General features: G+C 37.7%; 2 protein-coding genes across 8 annotated transcripts; one reads left to right on the top strand and one right to left on the bottom strand.

Annotated features, from left to right (window-relative positions):
- Positions 1-1,383: 1,383 nt before the first annotated feature.
- On the top strand, positions 1,384-5,152 carry LOC115705533 (VAN3-binding protein). 7 transcript variants are annotated; one of them, XM_061107203.1, is made up of 9 exons: positions 1,390-1,998; positions 2,122-2,414; positions 2,760-2,825; positions 3,111-3,179; positions 3,261-3,633; positions 4,295-4,456; positions 4,531-4,580; positions 4,660-4,717; positions 4,790-5,152. In XM_061107203.1, the coding sequence occupies exons 1-9, from the start codon at positions 1,992-1,994 to the stop codon at positions 4,990-4,992; spliced, it is 1,281 nt and encodes a 426-aa protein (XP_060963186.1). In that variant the 5' UTR covers positions 1,390-1,991; the 3' UTR covers positions 4,993-5,152. The 7 variants fall into 7 exon arrangements, with proteins under 7 accessions (XP_030488758.2, XP_030488750.2, XP_030488782.2 ...); XM_030632905.2 differs by having other exon boundaries at positions 2,119-2,414; XM_061107204.1 differs by having other exon boundaries at positions 1,393-2,012.
- LOC115705564 (probable lactoylglutathione lyase, chloroplastic) lies at positions 4,936-8,837 on the bottom strand. Its single transcript, XM_030632934.2, has 9 exons — positions 8,600-8,837; positions 7,765-7,960; positions 7,557-7,681; positions 7,376-7,440; positions 6,607-6,819; positions 6,473-6,520; positions 6,199-6,306; positions 5,967-6,107; positions 4,936-5,292 (listed from the first exon to the last, which is right to left on the bottom strand). Exons 1-9 carry the CDS (start codon positions 8,751-8,753, stop codon positions 5,251-5,253), a joined length of 1,092 nt encoding a protein of 363 aa, XP_030488794.2. The 5' UTR covers positions 8,754-8,837; the 3' UTR covers positions 4,936-5,250.
- Between the last annotated feature and the right edge of the window lie 6,983 nt (positions 8,838-15,820).

Below are 15,820 nucleotides of genomic sequence, written 5' to 3'. Positions count from 1 at the left end.
TCCTCCCAATCGCTAAACTCAATTTTTAACACATACATGAATTAATAGTTATATATAATTTTATAGTGGGGTTATTATTTATTTATTTTATTTGACTCTATCTATACATCGTAATAAATAATTATAGTAACTATTTATTTTTTTTTTAAATATTCTATAGTACGTGAAAAGAATCTAGATCGATAATCTGTAGGATTATTTTGACCTTTATTTAATTATTTAACATTTATAAAATTATTACAATATCTACTATAATTATAATATATATCATTATATGAAAAAGTATAACAAGCCAAAAATAAAGACCTAAGGGTAAAATATTTACCCACTATAAAATTCACACATATATTATAATTATTTTCTTTATACTTTATAAGAAATTTTTTTGTTAAATGCACTTCAACTTTCTAACATTTGATTTTTTATTTTATTAATTAACACATGAATTTATTTATATTTTCAAAAAAATCAAGTGTCATGTGTTTACACATTGAAGTGCAAAAAAAAATATATCTCAACTCTTAATTAAAAAATAATAAGCTTAAAGAGAAATATTAGGAATGATATTGTTACTCTTCTATATTAGGAATATGCTTAAAGATAACAAAGTAATGACATTGTCATACTAAAATGTATATGATTAAAGATAATATTAGGAATCATATTTATTAGCCTTATCATTGCTCTCTATTTTAATTTTCACATCTCCCCATTTCGAAAAAAAAAAAGTATGTGCATTGACAATTCATTTAACATGGCCTCATATTTATATTATTTAGAGTGGTTATGTTTTAATTTTACACATTTAATTTTTTTTATTTATTTTTTATAGCAAAACTATCTTAAATTTTATTTTTTTTACAAATTTAAAGCATTAGTTAAATATTCAGTTGGATAGTGTACACTTGTGTATACGTGAAAGTAAAACTTTAAAACTAATACAGTAATAATTTAATTGGTATTTAACGGTGATATCCAGGTGATACTTTAAATTTGTAAAGAAATTGCAAAAAAAAAAAAAAAAAAAAAACATAAATGGCTTTGCTAAAAAAACATAAAAAAAAATTAAGTGTAAAAAATTAAAACATAAAAAAATTTCGCTACAAATAATCTTATTAGTTATATATAAATATATATAAACAAGTACTAAGAGTACCCGTAACAATAAGCCTCGTGGGACCTAAATACCTAACACCACCAAACAATAATTCCTATAATTTGATATCCGCTCTAACATATTCGATACTTAATTACACTAATTATCAAACATCAAAGCCATTTAAAAGGTTATGAGACTTTAACCTTTTGCCCCTCTAAATTATTTTTCTTACAATTTACCCGCTAATATTTAATTTCTCCTTCCGAGAGTGTTAATAATAACACATATCACGTCACATAATAGTGTTAGACACCATTAATACTTTTTGATAATATTGGTTTTATTGTGCATGGAACTTTAGGCATGCACTACAATTTCATTGCACATATATTAATATTTGTTTTTATCATCCAATCCAATAGTCACAATAATATATTGCAGAAGAGGGCCTCACCTCAGTCTTTTACTTTTGGGCCATTTTCAGATAGTAATGGTGACAAGAGAATCCTTAGTAATGATGAATACAGCCGCTCTCAAACCAAGAAATAAAGAAAAATAAAGTATATTCTTTACCACTTTCTTTATAAAAAATACAAAAAAATCAAATGGCTCCAATCCAAATAGTAGAAAAGAAGAACAAAAATTTACAATACCAACACTCAAAATTCTTACTTTTTTCTTTTTCACCCCATTTTTCTAATAGTCCACTTCCTCCAAATTCATCATCACCATTTTTCTCCTTCATGTTTTCTTTCTTAAAAACACATATAAAGATAGAACCTTACCATACTCTAATAATCTCCCAAAAGTGTTCTCAAACTAAGTGCCTTAACTTAACATTTAAAGTAAAGGGTTTTAAGGGTTTAACTTCATTTTTGCTTTGGAGAGAGTTATGGAAGGTACTTTCATGATTGTAAGTCTAAATTTTTCATTTTTTAGAGACTTAAACAAGATTAGTGTTAATGTATATTTTTTTGTGCTAATTTGTTGATTTCTTTTTTTTTTTTTTGGTTTGGTAGTAGTGAGTAGTTGTGCTACCAAATGTAGCTCTTTTAATCGGTTGAAGAGCATAATAGAGGAAAATAGTACTCCTACAAGTTGGGAAGGAGTGATTTCCACTTGTGCAAAGCCACCAGAAACTCCAACTGAATCCATGGAGTTTTTGGCAAGATCATGGAGTGTTTCAGCTGTTGAACTCTCCAAAGCTCTCTCTACTTCACATCAGAATCCTCTCACCTCAACAACAAACTCTTCTTCTGAAGCTCATGGTGGTGATCATGATCATCCAAGCTCTACTGTGGCTTTGAAGGAATCTGTAAGACTTTTTTAAACTTTTAGTTTAGAGAATACTAACATCTTGCTAGTAAAAAGGTATGTTTGGAAGTTGGATTTTAGTCGGGAAAGAAAAAAGTAAGAAAAATTTAGAAAAGAAAATTGTTTTTTCCATACCAAACATGAAAAGTTTTTTTTTTTTTTTTCGCCTACATTTTTCTTACTTTTTTATTTTCCCACCAAAATTTAACTTCCAAACATAAGGATAAGTGTTGTTGTTGTTGTTATAGATAATATGTATGTTCTCTACTTTTATGTTCAAAAGTGTATCTTTTATGTTTGCTTGTTTTGTTATTTTTGGCCATGATTGATAAGATTATTGTTGCAGATATTTCAGCAACTGTCAAGTGAGAATAGCCCTCCAATTTCACCAAGAGCCAGTGATGAAATGAAGGCAAGTTCTCTCTCTTCCTCTCTTTTCTAACATATGATCAATTTAAGAAAGGGTTAATTACAATTTATTCTTCTGAACATTGACATGAATCAAATCATGCCCTTCAAACTTCTGCCCACGTTACTAAAATTGAACAAACATTCATAAATTCAACAATCTAAAAAGTTAAGAGGCATGATTTAGTACATATCAACTTTGTTTCTGTACATGGGTTCATCTCTTTAAAGGACAGAACTTTACCATAATCATGTAATTGTTTCTTTTACATGTTATTATATTTCACAGGAGTTATTTCTACTTCATCAAGCACTAAATCCAGAGTTCCTTTCCAGTCAACAGTTGATAAAAAATGGGGTAATAATCTATCTCAGCCTCACTATTATGTCATGCCATGAATATCATATCATATCAGTACCAATCATTACTACCATGCAGCTGTATAAGAGCATTATGAGGAAGAAAACAATGGGGAGATGGTTAAAAGATCAGAAGGAAAGAAAGAAACAGGAAATCAGAACCCAAAATGCTCAGTTGCACGCAGCAGTTTCTGTGGCGGGGGTTGCTGCAGCTGTTGCAGCACTTGCAGCTTCAGCTGCATCGCCTGGAACATCAGCTGCTCACCGAAAATCAACTCCTTCAAAGACATCCACTGCACTAGCATCGGCAGCTGGTCTGGTGGCATCTCATTGCATCGAGATTGCTGAGGAAATGGGCGCCGATCATGACCATATCTTAGCTGTGGTGAACTCTGCTGTTAATGCAAAGACTAATGGCGATATCATGACCTTAACAGCAGCTGCAGCTACTGGTAATTATCAATGGCTTTTCTAGTTGCTTCTTATGATTTTGAGCACACACAAACCAGTTTTTTATTTTATTTTGGGGCTTTCTAATTGAGAAGTGAGATGAAACATCATGAATTGATTGGTGGGGTGGCATCTCTAACATTCTCCATTATTAGAATAAACAAGATTTTTTCTCCCAAACTTGACCCTTATATAGTTTTGCCCCTGAACTTTATTCTATTAGAAAAATTCTACCCGAACGATAAAAATCACTGCAAATATTCCTTTTCAATTACAGTTTGCTCCTTAAAAAAACTAAATTCTTATGTGGTCACAACTCACATGTATGGTTGCAGATTTGAAAGTCTTTTGAACAACTTTAAGTTATCCCAAATCCAATTTATTTATATTAACATACAAACATCAGCTCTAAAAATACATATTTATATTCTCGCAAGTCATCATCAATATACTACTATTATGTATTTTTTTTAAACTGGACTCGCTAGATTAACGTCACGTTAGTGCCACATCAAAATATTATTTACTACAATAGTCATAGTTTTGAGAGGACAATCCTATTTATTTTTACTCATAACAATAGATTAGCATGTAAAAAACTAATTAAACAATAGCTTCTTTGAATAAAATTATGAGGGAGAGTTTTCTTTGTGTATACTACAGCCTTAAGAGGAGCTGCTATTCTAAGAACAAGGCTTCAAAGGGGCTGTGGAAGTACTACATTTGCATTGGCTGACGAAAAAGGCGAAGGCCATGAATCGAAAGCTTTCACAGCATTGAACTTTGTTTGCAGAGGAGGAGAACTTCTAAAGCGTACGAGGAAAGGTATACACTATAAAATACGTCGGTATGCAGTTCTGTATAACTAAATTAACTATCTTAACTCTACCTGGCTGCAGGAGATCTCCATTGGAAGCAAGTTTCTTTCAGTATTAACTCAAATTGGCAGGTAAAAAGCATAACACATTTATGAAGTACTAAGCTATATTTTCGCTTATCTTATCATTTCTAAGTTCTCTTTGCAACAGGTTGTGGCGAAATTGAAAAGCAAATACATGGCAGGAACATTTACCAAAAAGACAAAATGTAAGCAAATACTAATTACCTTAAAAGAAAGCTTTTGTAAGCTATTCTCAAACATGCTTTTTTCGGTTGCAGGTGTAGTCTCTGAAGTTCGTTGTGATATCCCAGCATGGCCCGGAAGAGAGAAAGACAGTGACAAAGAATCAAAGGCATATTTCGGGATAAAGACAGTTGAAAGGACCATTGAGTTTGAATGTAAAAATAAAGAAGAGAAACTAATGTGGACAGAGGGAATACAACACATATTGAATTGTCATGCCAATGTAACATTATCTTAAGTGGTATGATGATTCTTTGTGATCTTCTGTAATCAAATAAACTTGCAGTAAATAATCCTTAGATGTACATGTCATTGGGAAAGCAAGCCAGTTTTACAACTTTTACAATCATGTACAGATTGATCTATATCTATGAATTGGGATCAAGTATGTTCATTCATGGTGTGATTTTAGATAATTTTACTCTATGCATTAAGCTTTCTTGGATTAATTGATGGCACTACAGAAAAAAATGTAGTGGCTGCTGTTATTTGGGGGTCACTCTAGCTCCTTCCGAAAATCAATGTTATCGACAAAGACCTGTAGAAGAGGGATAAATTTTTAACATGTGTTGATCAACATAACAAACATGATTCATGAAATTTTAAGCAGAATAGACCCACTAGTCTTTTTAGTAGCATAAGTACCTAATGTTAGTAAAATTGTAATTTTCGTTAAGTTTCTTCACTACAGACTTCATTAGTGTCTTAAATTTAGAGTTAACTGATACTACATGTTTTAGTCCAGAACTAATGATTTAGAATCTATGCCTTATTGATACTAACAGAAAATGTACTGACGAAACTGGACAAAAATCACAGTTTTACTAACATTAACACTTATGTAACTAAAAAAATTATTGAGTTTATGTCAGTTATAAACTTAAAACTTTGAGTACTTATGTCAGTGTAGTAAAGAGTTTTCACAATAATTTTCCGGTTTCCAGTAGCTTTAAATAATGTTTTCTTCTGCAAAGTCTCATTGAAAACAATGACTACATAATCTTTTTAAATAAGAAACATATGTTTGATAAGGTATCATACAGACTAACAGTTAGTGGTATAGATTATAGAATGAGTCTTTATTCCTAGATAAATAAGTATGAGAGCCAGTGTAAATGTTAGGCAGCTATATAAGTGTAGTGTATAGTGTTAAGAAGCATATATTTGTGAGTTGATTTGAACATTAATTTATGAGAAGAAGAGTCAATGTACCGTTTTCCAACCATCTGGGTCCAAGCAAGCAGTGATCTTGGTATTGATACCAGGCAAGGGGCCAGGTTCGAGTACTATTTTACCTCCGGATAGTTTTACTGCTTCCGCGGTCTTATAAACATCGTCTGTCCCTATTGCAATCTGTTAAAAAAGACATAACACAAGCTTCATTATAGGGTAAACAAAGTTCACTCATGGGAAGAAATATAAGAGAAGGAAAAACCATATTGACCTGTGCATAACCATTTCCTTTAACATACTCTGTGACCCCATAGTTATATGTCAATTCCAGCACTGCATTCTTATCTTCAGGGCCATAGCCCATCATAGCTATGGTATACTGGAGAACAAGCATAACCAAAAGAAAGTTGAGTAAACATAAACAGATATGAATATAGCTAAAACATAGAAAAGAAACACAAAGGATCTTCATAGAATAAGAATTCACCATCTATCAACATCTAAGCCATCTCAAGAGTCTTTACATGAGATCATTTAGTATTTACCTTGTGATCGGGGTTATCCTTTACTCGGAGAAGCTCCATACCATAGGCCTAAATTGGAACATAAATTAAATTAAAACTCGCAACAAATTGCTTGTTTTCTTTTGCATATTAAGAATGAAAAACACCGCGCACACCTTCTTATAGAAGTTTATCGCACGGTCAAGATCACCCACTCGAAGCATAACTTGACAAAGGGGCTCAGGAGTAGGCCCTCTCTCCAAAAGCTCAAACTTGTAACCATCAGGATCTTCAATAAAAGCAATTTTTGTACTACCACCTTTAACAAGACCAGGCTCTCTGGTAACTGTTCCACCCTTTGCCTTTATAAGTTCAACTGTTCTATCAACCTATACATAGATTTACTTGTTTAGAAGATTATAGCTAAGATAATTCTCTACAAATCCCAAATATGCTGAACTTTAAAGAAATTATATGATTTTTTCTGTTATATGATATTATATAGGAAGCTTCTTAGGTGGAAACATCACTTTTGCCCATATTGTAAGAGTGTTTTTGTTTTTGGCACATACAGAAATTATATTCTATTTTTTTAATATAACGGTGTACACTAAAGTTATGGTAACCATCCTGTATGTTTTTGAGAAATTTTAAATAATTTATAGCATAAAAAATCAAGTTCAAAATAGTTATATAAGCATGCGTGCAACTGACTATTTGAATCATATTTTTTGACAACATAAATTAGTCAAAAATTCTTGAAAACGAATAAGATACATACTATAACTATAATGCACATCGTCATATAAAAAAATATACCGAAAATAAGAAACATCCCTACAATAGAGACAAAAGTGACGATCTTACCTAATGAATTTCCTATATATATAAATATTTATACATTAGCACAAAAAGTAAAGCATTGCATATTAATTTCAAACTTACATCCTCAACAGCTACACCAAAATGGCCAAAGCCATTACCAATATCATATTTATCAACTCCATAATCTATCAAAACAAAAAAAAAATAGAAAACTCAAGTGAGAAGAAGCTAGTGATTTAGAGAACTTCCAAGTACAAACAATAACAACATAGTAATAGCATTATAGTAAAATTTGACTTACTGTAAGTAAGTTCAACAACAAAATGAGAATCTTCTGGTCCAAATCCTAGAAAAGCATTTGTGTACCTGTCCTCAGGTATGTCACGCTTTCTCAAGAGCTTCATTCCCAAACATTCAGTATAGAATCTGCACCTCAAGAAAATAATTAGCTATGCTATCTATCTTTGTGAAATTTGCACAATTGAAGAAAGTTTCAGAAAGTGACATACTTTATAGTCTTTTCCAAGTCTCCAACTTTGTAAACAACATGTAGCATTCTTCTGTTGTCATTCTTGACCCAATCTAATACATTTTCCTTTGTAGTAGTAGAAGTAGCTGCTTGTGCCATAAGTCTATCTACAGTGTTCCCATCTGCTCTTAATAAATTTGATGCTTTTACATCTAACAATGGTGAGTGTGGAAGAACTATATAATCATCAAAAGAAAAAAAAAATATCAGTAAGCCAAAAGGAAGATTCAACTAATGATCTTTTTCTTGATGAATTTAATTATACCAAACATAGCATTTATCCAATTACCAAAATCTTATGATATGGTTAAAGCTTTATAGCTGCTAAGTATAATATAAACACTACAATTCACTCACAACCAATGTTGGACAAACACAAGTCTTTTGTTTTTATTTTATAAATATAAGTACAAAAAACACAACATTTACATCTTGTAGATTCAACATTGTAACTGTTTAATTCATCATCTTCAACAAGAAAACCATCAATGAGAGCTTTTCTATACTATTCCACTTAAGGAAATTCTTAGGCTACTTAAGTAAACATGGAGATATATAATATATATAATATCTATATATATATACATTTCTATCAACCCATATCAACTGTTAGCCACCACTCCACATACATTTACAGATTACAGATTACATATTGCCCCATGAATGAAAATAACCCAGAAACTCAAAAACAGAAATAAAGGAACACAATTTGGTTTTTTCAGAAAATGGGTTCTTAATATTTGATGGTTTTAAAGAGAAAAAAATGATAAAAGTAAAAACTTGTAAAGGTACTATGGATTGAAAAGCTTAATTACCTGAGCCGAGGTGTAAGAGAGCGAGTCTCCGTGAAGGAAAATATGATGAGTTAGAAACACGAAGAGCAGAGAATTTTGAAGAAGGTGATGATGAGAATGGAGGGAGTGAAGCTGTGAAAGTTGAGAGATTGAGATTGAGAGTGGTTGACGCCATTGTCTTCTCTATTGGCTCCACTCAAGAACAGTACTCAGTCTTACAGTGTGGAAGATATCTGACTTGGTTTGGAGGTGAGTGAGTGAGAGATTGATTGGATTTTTGGCCAATATTATGGGCCACAGGCCCACAAGCCCATGTAAAACTGTATTTTGGGCCTTTCAGTGTAACTTTTTTTTTTGGATTTTTACACAAAAGTACTTAAAATGATGTTTTTCATTAAATGTTTACAAATTATGTATTACTTCTTCTAGCTAACTAGGATTTTTGTCATTTGACATGTATCAAATTATACTTTTAAATTTTTCAGCTTTTCTCTCGGTTTTGCTCTAGCAGCTTGAAGCTGGAGCTATGGCGAAAACTAGGTCAAAAACGCAGGGGAAGGCTAAGAATTCTGCTAAGAAAGTGAGGAAGAAAGGTCCTGATTCTGTCTCGGATATCATACGCACAAAATCGGTAGATGAAGTAATTGGTATTACTCCTTTGGAACTCTCGGAGGAAGAGGATGATGAGATGCTCGGAATGGATGGGAGAAGGAGATGCGATTCTCAGAATGATCTGTATCCACCTCCTCTGTCTCCTAAGTCATCGTTGCGGGAAATTAAACGAGCTGATGAAGCTCGAGATGATCTGATGCACTTTATCCACATGAACAACCAATGTAACAGTGCCCTATTGCAAGGTAAGAACACTAATCCCCCTATTTTACGATCCAGTACTGTAATTCGGAATTTGGAAGAGTCTATGAATCATTCTGTGAAGCCTAATAAAGTCAAGATAACAATTGATGACATAGAAGATGAAGTGAATTTCTGGCAACCTTCGATTGTATGTTATGTTTTGGGGTCTAATCCCCCTTTACATATACTGGAGGGGTTTGCTAATAGGCTATGGAAGGACAAGATTGATAAGGTTAGGATGCTAACCTATGGAGTGTTCATTATTCGATTCAATTCCATGGAATATAGGGACCAAGTGCTTAACGGAGGGTACATATTTTTCAATCGTCGTCCTGTTATCATGAAGCCCTGGGATGCTAACACGAATTTCAGAAAGGAAGATGTAAAAACTCTTCCCATATGGATCCAATTAGAGGGACTTGAAATCAAATACTGGGGGCAAAGGTCTCTCTTCAAAATAGTGGGGATGATTGGCAAACCAGTAATGGTGGACTCGGTTACTCGAGACAGAGATAGATTGAACTACCCAAGAGTTTTGGTGGAAGTTCTCATGCACCAGGAGTTTCCTAGTATGCTAGAATTTGAGGATGAGCATGGTAGTATGGTTTCTGTGGGCGTTAAATATGAATGGAAGCCAGATTTATGTACTAATTGTTCTGGTTTGGGGCACCTGGCTACAGACTGTAAGAAGAAAAATGGAGCCAAACGGGAATGGGTTGTTAAAGAAGATAAAAGGAAAGAGAAGCCCAAGGTTGATGATGAGGGTTTTCAAGCAGTTTCGAAAGGGAAGAAGGTGCAAGAACAAAAAACTATTGTGAATGAGACTAGCACTTCAAATGGTTTCCAAGTATTGGATGGGGTAAATGATGATATGGAAGTTATGGATATGCAATGGGCTAATGATGAGCAACCAGGCTATACAAGAGAGGGGGGAGGTCCCTCTCTTGGCAATGGATAAGTTTCTGGTATGGAATGTTCGAGGAGCTAACAACCAGCAAAAACAACAACAAATTAAACAGTTCATTCGAACTCAAGAGGCTGGGTTTGTTGGTCTTCTCGAAACAAGGGTTAAGGTTCACAAACTGGGAACCTTGTACCTTAATGTTTTTAGTGGATGGTGTTTTTCGTCAAACATAGCTTGGCACCAAGGGGGGAGGATTGTTGTAAAGCCCGCTTAGTTAATTTGGAAATTAGCAGCTATTTATGTTAATCAGGAAATTATTTATAGCTATTTAAATAATTTATCATTGTTATTTATGGAATTCAGATATGCATAATTATGTCATCAGCAGTTTTTATATTTCGCATTTCCGGTGTCCGGTATTTTGGAACGCGGCGTTTGGCTCAGTAGAAATCACAACTTAGTATGTTAGTATTTTGGGGACGGGTTTTAGACATTGGGAATGTCGGGAATGGCCGGGAATTTAGAATGTCCCAAAAATACCTCTTTAGTATGAATTATGTGATTTTATGGTGGAGGGGCAAAATGGTCTTTTTGCCCCATTAGTGTTTTGTCTTATGTGATTTATTAAATGGGAAAAATAAATGTTTATTTTTATTATCTTGGCTGAATTAATATGTTAAATGTGTGAAAAACTCTTTTTCCCCTTAATTCAACACTTAGTCATATTTTAAAGAAATTCCAAAAAAAAAAACTCACACACACAAACACTCTCTCTCTCTTTCGGCCATCTTTGTGCAGCAAGGAGGAGGAATTTTCTTGGTGATTCAAGTCCTTCTTGTGTAGATTTTTGTGATCCTTAGTTGCTTGTAAGTGGTTCTCAACCTTTCTTTGTGTTCTTACTTGTTTTTCTTGAAAAAAAGATGATGAATGCATGTGATTGTGGAATGTTGTTGCTGCTGTTAATTAGTTCTTATTTTCAGAGGTTAAAGCTTGTTAGATTAAAGTTATTTAGGTTGTTTTGAAGCATGATAGTTAGGTGGAGTAAAGCTTTGTTGTTTTTATGTAAAATAGGTGATTTTTGGATGAAATGGTTATGTTCTGTTGCTGTGTTATTGTTGATGTTTTTGATTGTTTTCAGAGGCTTAGTTAAGCTTGTTTAAGTGGGTTTAGATGGTTTTGATTGCATGCTAGCTAGGTTTGCTCAAGTTTGAGTTTAGAACTCAAAGCTTGAGCTCTAATGGTGATTTTTGAATTCGTGCAATCTGGGTGGATTTGATGCCTTGGATTTGTTCTAGGGGTAGTTTAGAACAGGTCTGGAAGGTTTCATGTGAATTGGGATTGAATTGAGCAAGTTATGAATTTTTGATGTTGTCGTCGCGAGGAACCGGAATTCGGTTGAGCATCCGGATTCGGATGGGGTCTGAATTTTCCCGAACCGAATTCGGTTGGGCAACCTATTCTGCTTAGGTTGGGGATTTTCGAACCCTAGTTTTCCTCGTTTTTGGGTTTTTAGGGGTATTGCCATGCTTTTTATCGATAGGGAAACTTTTAGTTTCAAGTTTTAGTCCGGGAAGTGATTTAGCGTGTCAACTTATAGCGTTGTGATTTTTATGGTTTAGGAGCCGATGTAATCCGCCGTTCGGCTTCGGTTCAGTCGGGTTGACCGCACACACGAAATCGGAATCCGTAAGATTAGTATAACGAGTATGCATATGTAGATTACATGTTTAGCGTGCATGTAGGAAGCACCGTTAGATTACATTAGATATGTATTTAGGCTTCGAACCACCCAACCCTGTCACGTCGGTACAGCCGGAGTATGACCAGCGGCGGAGTATGACCGGCTCGACCGATCAGTGACACCGGTTGGTGGTTCGATCTATTGACCTATCCCGTCGGTACAGCCGGAGTATGACCAGCCGGAGTATGGCCGGTTCGACCGATCGGAGGATACTTGTCAATAGTACCGTCCCCCGAACGTTCAAAACTCGGCACCATGTTGGACATGGCGGTAGTGCTCGGTACCATGTTGGACATGGCGATGCGGGACTCGGCATCGTGTTGGACACGGCGATCGATTTTATATATGTTGTTATTATGCTTTTCTTACTGAGTATGTCGACTCACAGTTTACGTTCATGTGTAGGTAAAGGCAAGGCTGTAGCTGATGGACCGTGACCGAGCATATGAGATTGTACATGTCGGGGCGGTTAGGCCTGGAGCGTGCGATCCTCGGGACAGCAGGGCTGAGATTTTGTAACTGTCGTTAGACGACTTTATTTTGATGTAAAAGTTGAATAGTAAAAACGTTTGTAAATATTTTTATAAATCGGGATCCCGAGACTTTTTGCAAAATGGTTTATAAGTTTAATGAAAAAGCAAAATTTTAATTAATCACGTTTTTCCATAAACCTCGTTGATTAGCAACGAGCTGCACAGTACGTTTAAAAATCACGTAATACGCCTAAGTTAGTTAGGGTGTTACAATTTGGTATCAGAGCCGCCAGGTTGTCTTCCGAAGATCGTCACGACATGTACAATCGTCATCAGCAGTTAGCTCGGTTCACGGTTCAGTAAGCCTTTATTGCTTTAGTAGTTTATTTTATTCAGTTATGAAAAAGAAAATCCTGTTAGGAAGCATGTTAGTAGCCTGATAGTAGAATAGGCGCATGTTTCATTTCTAATTTCCAAATTAAGCGGCATTAGTAAGCTCGCCTTGAATACGACTGATATGCCAACTCTTGGTTTCGCGGGCGGTTAGCCCAGATGGACGCCGGGCGGACTACCGGGAGTCGGGGCAACTTCCAGGTGGGGTCGAATCGGGGTCGGGGAGCTCGGTTTCCCCCACTGCTCGGGGCGGGCGGAGGTCCCGGCGGGGCTCGTGGCCGGGGTGATGAGAACCGCCACGGGCTGCCCGAGGGCTCCCTGCTTCGTCGGGGAGCCCGGCCCAGGAGTTGAGGTTTGCGGAGATGCAAGCCCTGATCGAAGAACAAGACCTCGAGATTCGAGAGGTTGAGACGGCGGGGTGCTCCTGCGGTTCCGGTGCCGGTAGTTCTGTGGCACACCCCCTTTTGCCCGGCGAGATGGTAGTGGCGGCCCATGCGTGGAACCATTGTATGAGCGGTTCGGGAAGCAAGCACCTCCGTATTCACTGGGAGGTCCGGATGTGTCGAAAGCGAGCGGTGGCTTACGGTGATCACCGAATTCGAACTTTATGGGTGTCACGCCGTAACGACGAAGTGGTGTGCGCCACATTCCGGTTCGGGAGGATGCCACTGGTATGGTGGGACATGGTGTCTCGGATTCACGATGTCACCACCATGACTGAGAAAGGTTCCAAGAACTCTTTAACGCGAAATACTATAATGAGGCGGTCGGAAAGCGCCAAGAGGAAAGAGTTCGTTCACGACCCGGCGGGAGAGACATGAGTGTCCGCGAGTATACTACTCGGTTTGGCCGTTGGCGAGGTTAGCCTCGGGGGAATTGTGCGTGCCGGCTTCGGCGGGGAAGGAGAAGTATACGGGACGGGTTGAATCCCGAGATCGAGGCATGACACGATGATTACCACGGACGACGGCACCACGCTGTGCTCGGATGGTGGAGAAGGCCTTGCGGGCGGGCGCGGTGGGGTGTATGTCGGAATCGGCCCGATACTCCGGTTGGTGGCGGGGCTCCTACCCCTCTGCATCGAGGCTTTAGCGGGGGAGTAGTGGTTCGGCCATTGATCGGAAGGAAGAGGGCACCCACGCTTCGGCGGCTCGAGTCGAACGAGAGGTTCGGGGGAACCGAACGGAAGGAGTCGTCACCGGTGGTAATGAGACGGGATTCTCCTGCAGAGTGCCCTAGGCTGCGAGAGGCATCATCGGGGAGAGTGCGAGGGCGGGGATGCTTTCATTGTGGCATGCCGGAGCACTTCAAGAGGGAATGTCCCCGGCTCGGCCGAGAGGCAGGAAGCTCCGGCGATACCCACTCCCGGCCCGGGGTGTTCGGTATCGCGCGGGCGATGCGGATGCCGGCCCATCGGTTGTTACGAGTCGGATTTTTATTAACGACTCGCTTTATTCGGTCTTTGTTTGATTACGGGGCTACACGTTCTTATGTGGCGGCCGAGTCTTTAGTAAGTTGGGTAGACCCTTTGATAGATATGAATCGGGGTTTGGAACCACATTTTTCAGCGGAGAATTGGTTATCTCGATAGGTGGATTAGGTCTATGCGTCGGGATAGATGGTAGAGAGTTAAGCGGCGATCGATAGAGATGAGCTTAGTCGAATTCGATATTATTTTAGGAATGGATTTCCTATCTAAATATTCGGCGAGCATTATTTGTAGAGGAAGATGGTGGTCTTTCAACGGAAAGTGAAGAGCCGTTCGTATTTGTGGGTTCGGTTCGGGGATCTCGGATCCGGTGATCTCGGCTATGTCGGCGAGAGAATTATTGCACGGTGGGTGCTTAGGGTTTACGGCCGTGGTGGTGGACACCACTCGGCCGGACACCGATTCGGCCGAGAGGACATCGAGTGGTTCGGGAATTTTCGGACGTTTTTTCCGAAGAACTTCGGGGGTTACCACCTCATCGGGAGATTGACTTCGTGATTGACTTGGCACCGGGGGTGGATCCGGTTTCTAAAGCCCGTATAGGATGGCTCGATTTGAACTTAAGGAGTTAAAGATTCGGCTCCAAGGGTTGCTTGACATAGGGTTCATTCGGCCGGTGTGTCACCCCGGGGAGCCCCGGTTTTGTTCGTCAAGAAGAAGGATGGATCTATGAGGATGTGCATCGACTACAGAGAGTTGAACAAGCTGACGGTGAAGAATAAATATCCATTACCTAGGATCGATAACTTGTTCGATCAGCTTCAGGGGACGACGGTCTTTTCTAAGATTGATCTCCGTTCGGGTTATCATCGAGTTGAGGATCCGGAGGAGGACATTCCAAAGACGGCTTTCCGCACTAGGTATGGACACTACGAGTTTCGGTTATGTCATTCGGACTAACCAACGCTCCTATTCATGGACACGATGAATAGGGTATTCAAGGATTTCCTCGATATCTGTGTGATTGTGTTTATCGACGACATCCTCGTGTACTCTCAGTCAGAAGAGGAGCACGAGTTACATCTTCAGATGGTACTGCAACGACTTCGAGAACATAGACTCTACGCCAAGTTCAAGAAATGTGAGTTCGTTGTCTCGGTGTCCTTCCTAGGACACATTGTGGGTAAGGACGGGATCAAGGTGGATCCGGGAAGATTGAATCCGTCGAGATTGGCCGAGACCGAAGACAAGGATGTAGATCGAAGCTTCTTGGGATTAGCTGGGTACTATCGTAGGTTCGTGGAGGGGTTCTCCAAAATTTCAATGCCCCTAACCGAGCTTACAAAGAAGAATCAGCGATTTATCTGGTCAGATAAATGCGAAGCTAGTTTTCAGGAGCTGAAACAGAGGTTGATTACTGCTCCGGTGCTAGCTTTGCCTTCGGACA

Source organism: Cannabis sativa, chromosome X (genome assembly GCF_029168945.1).
Source record: "Cannabis sativa cultivar Pink pepper isolate KNU-18-1 chromosome X, ASM2916894v1, whole genome shotgun sequence".
Taxonomy (NCBI): domain Eukaryota; kingdom Viridiplantae; phylum Streptophyta; class Magnoliopsida; order Rosales; family Cannabaceae; genus Cannabis; species Cannabis sativa.
This window is presented reverse-complemented; position numbering and strand designations above follow the sequence as displayed.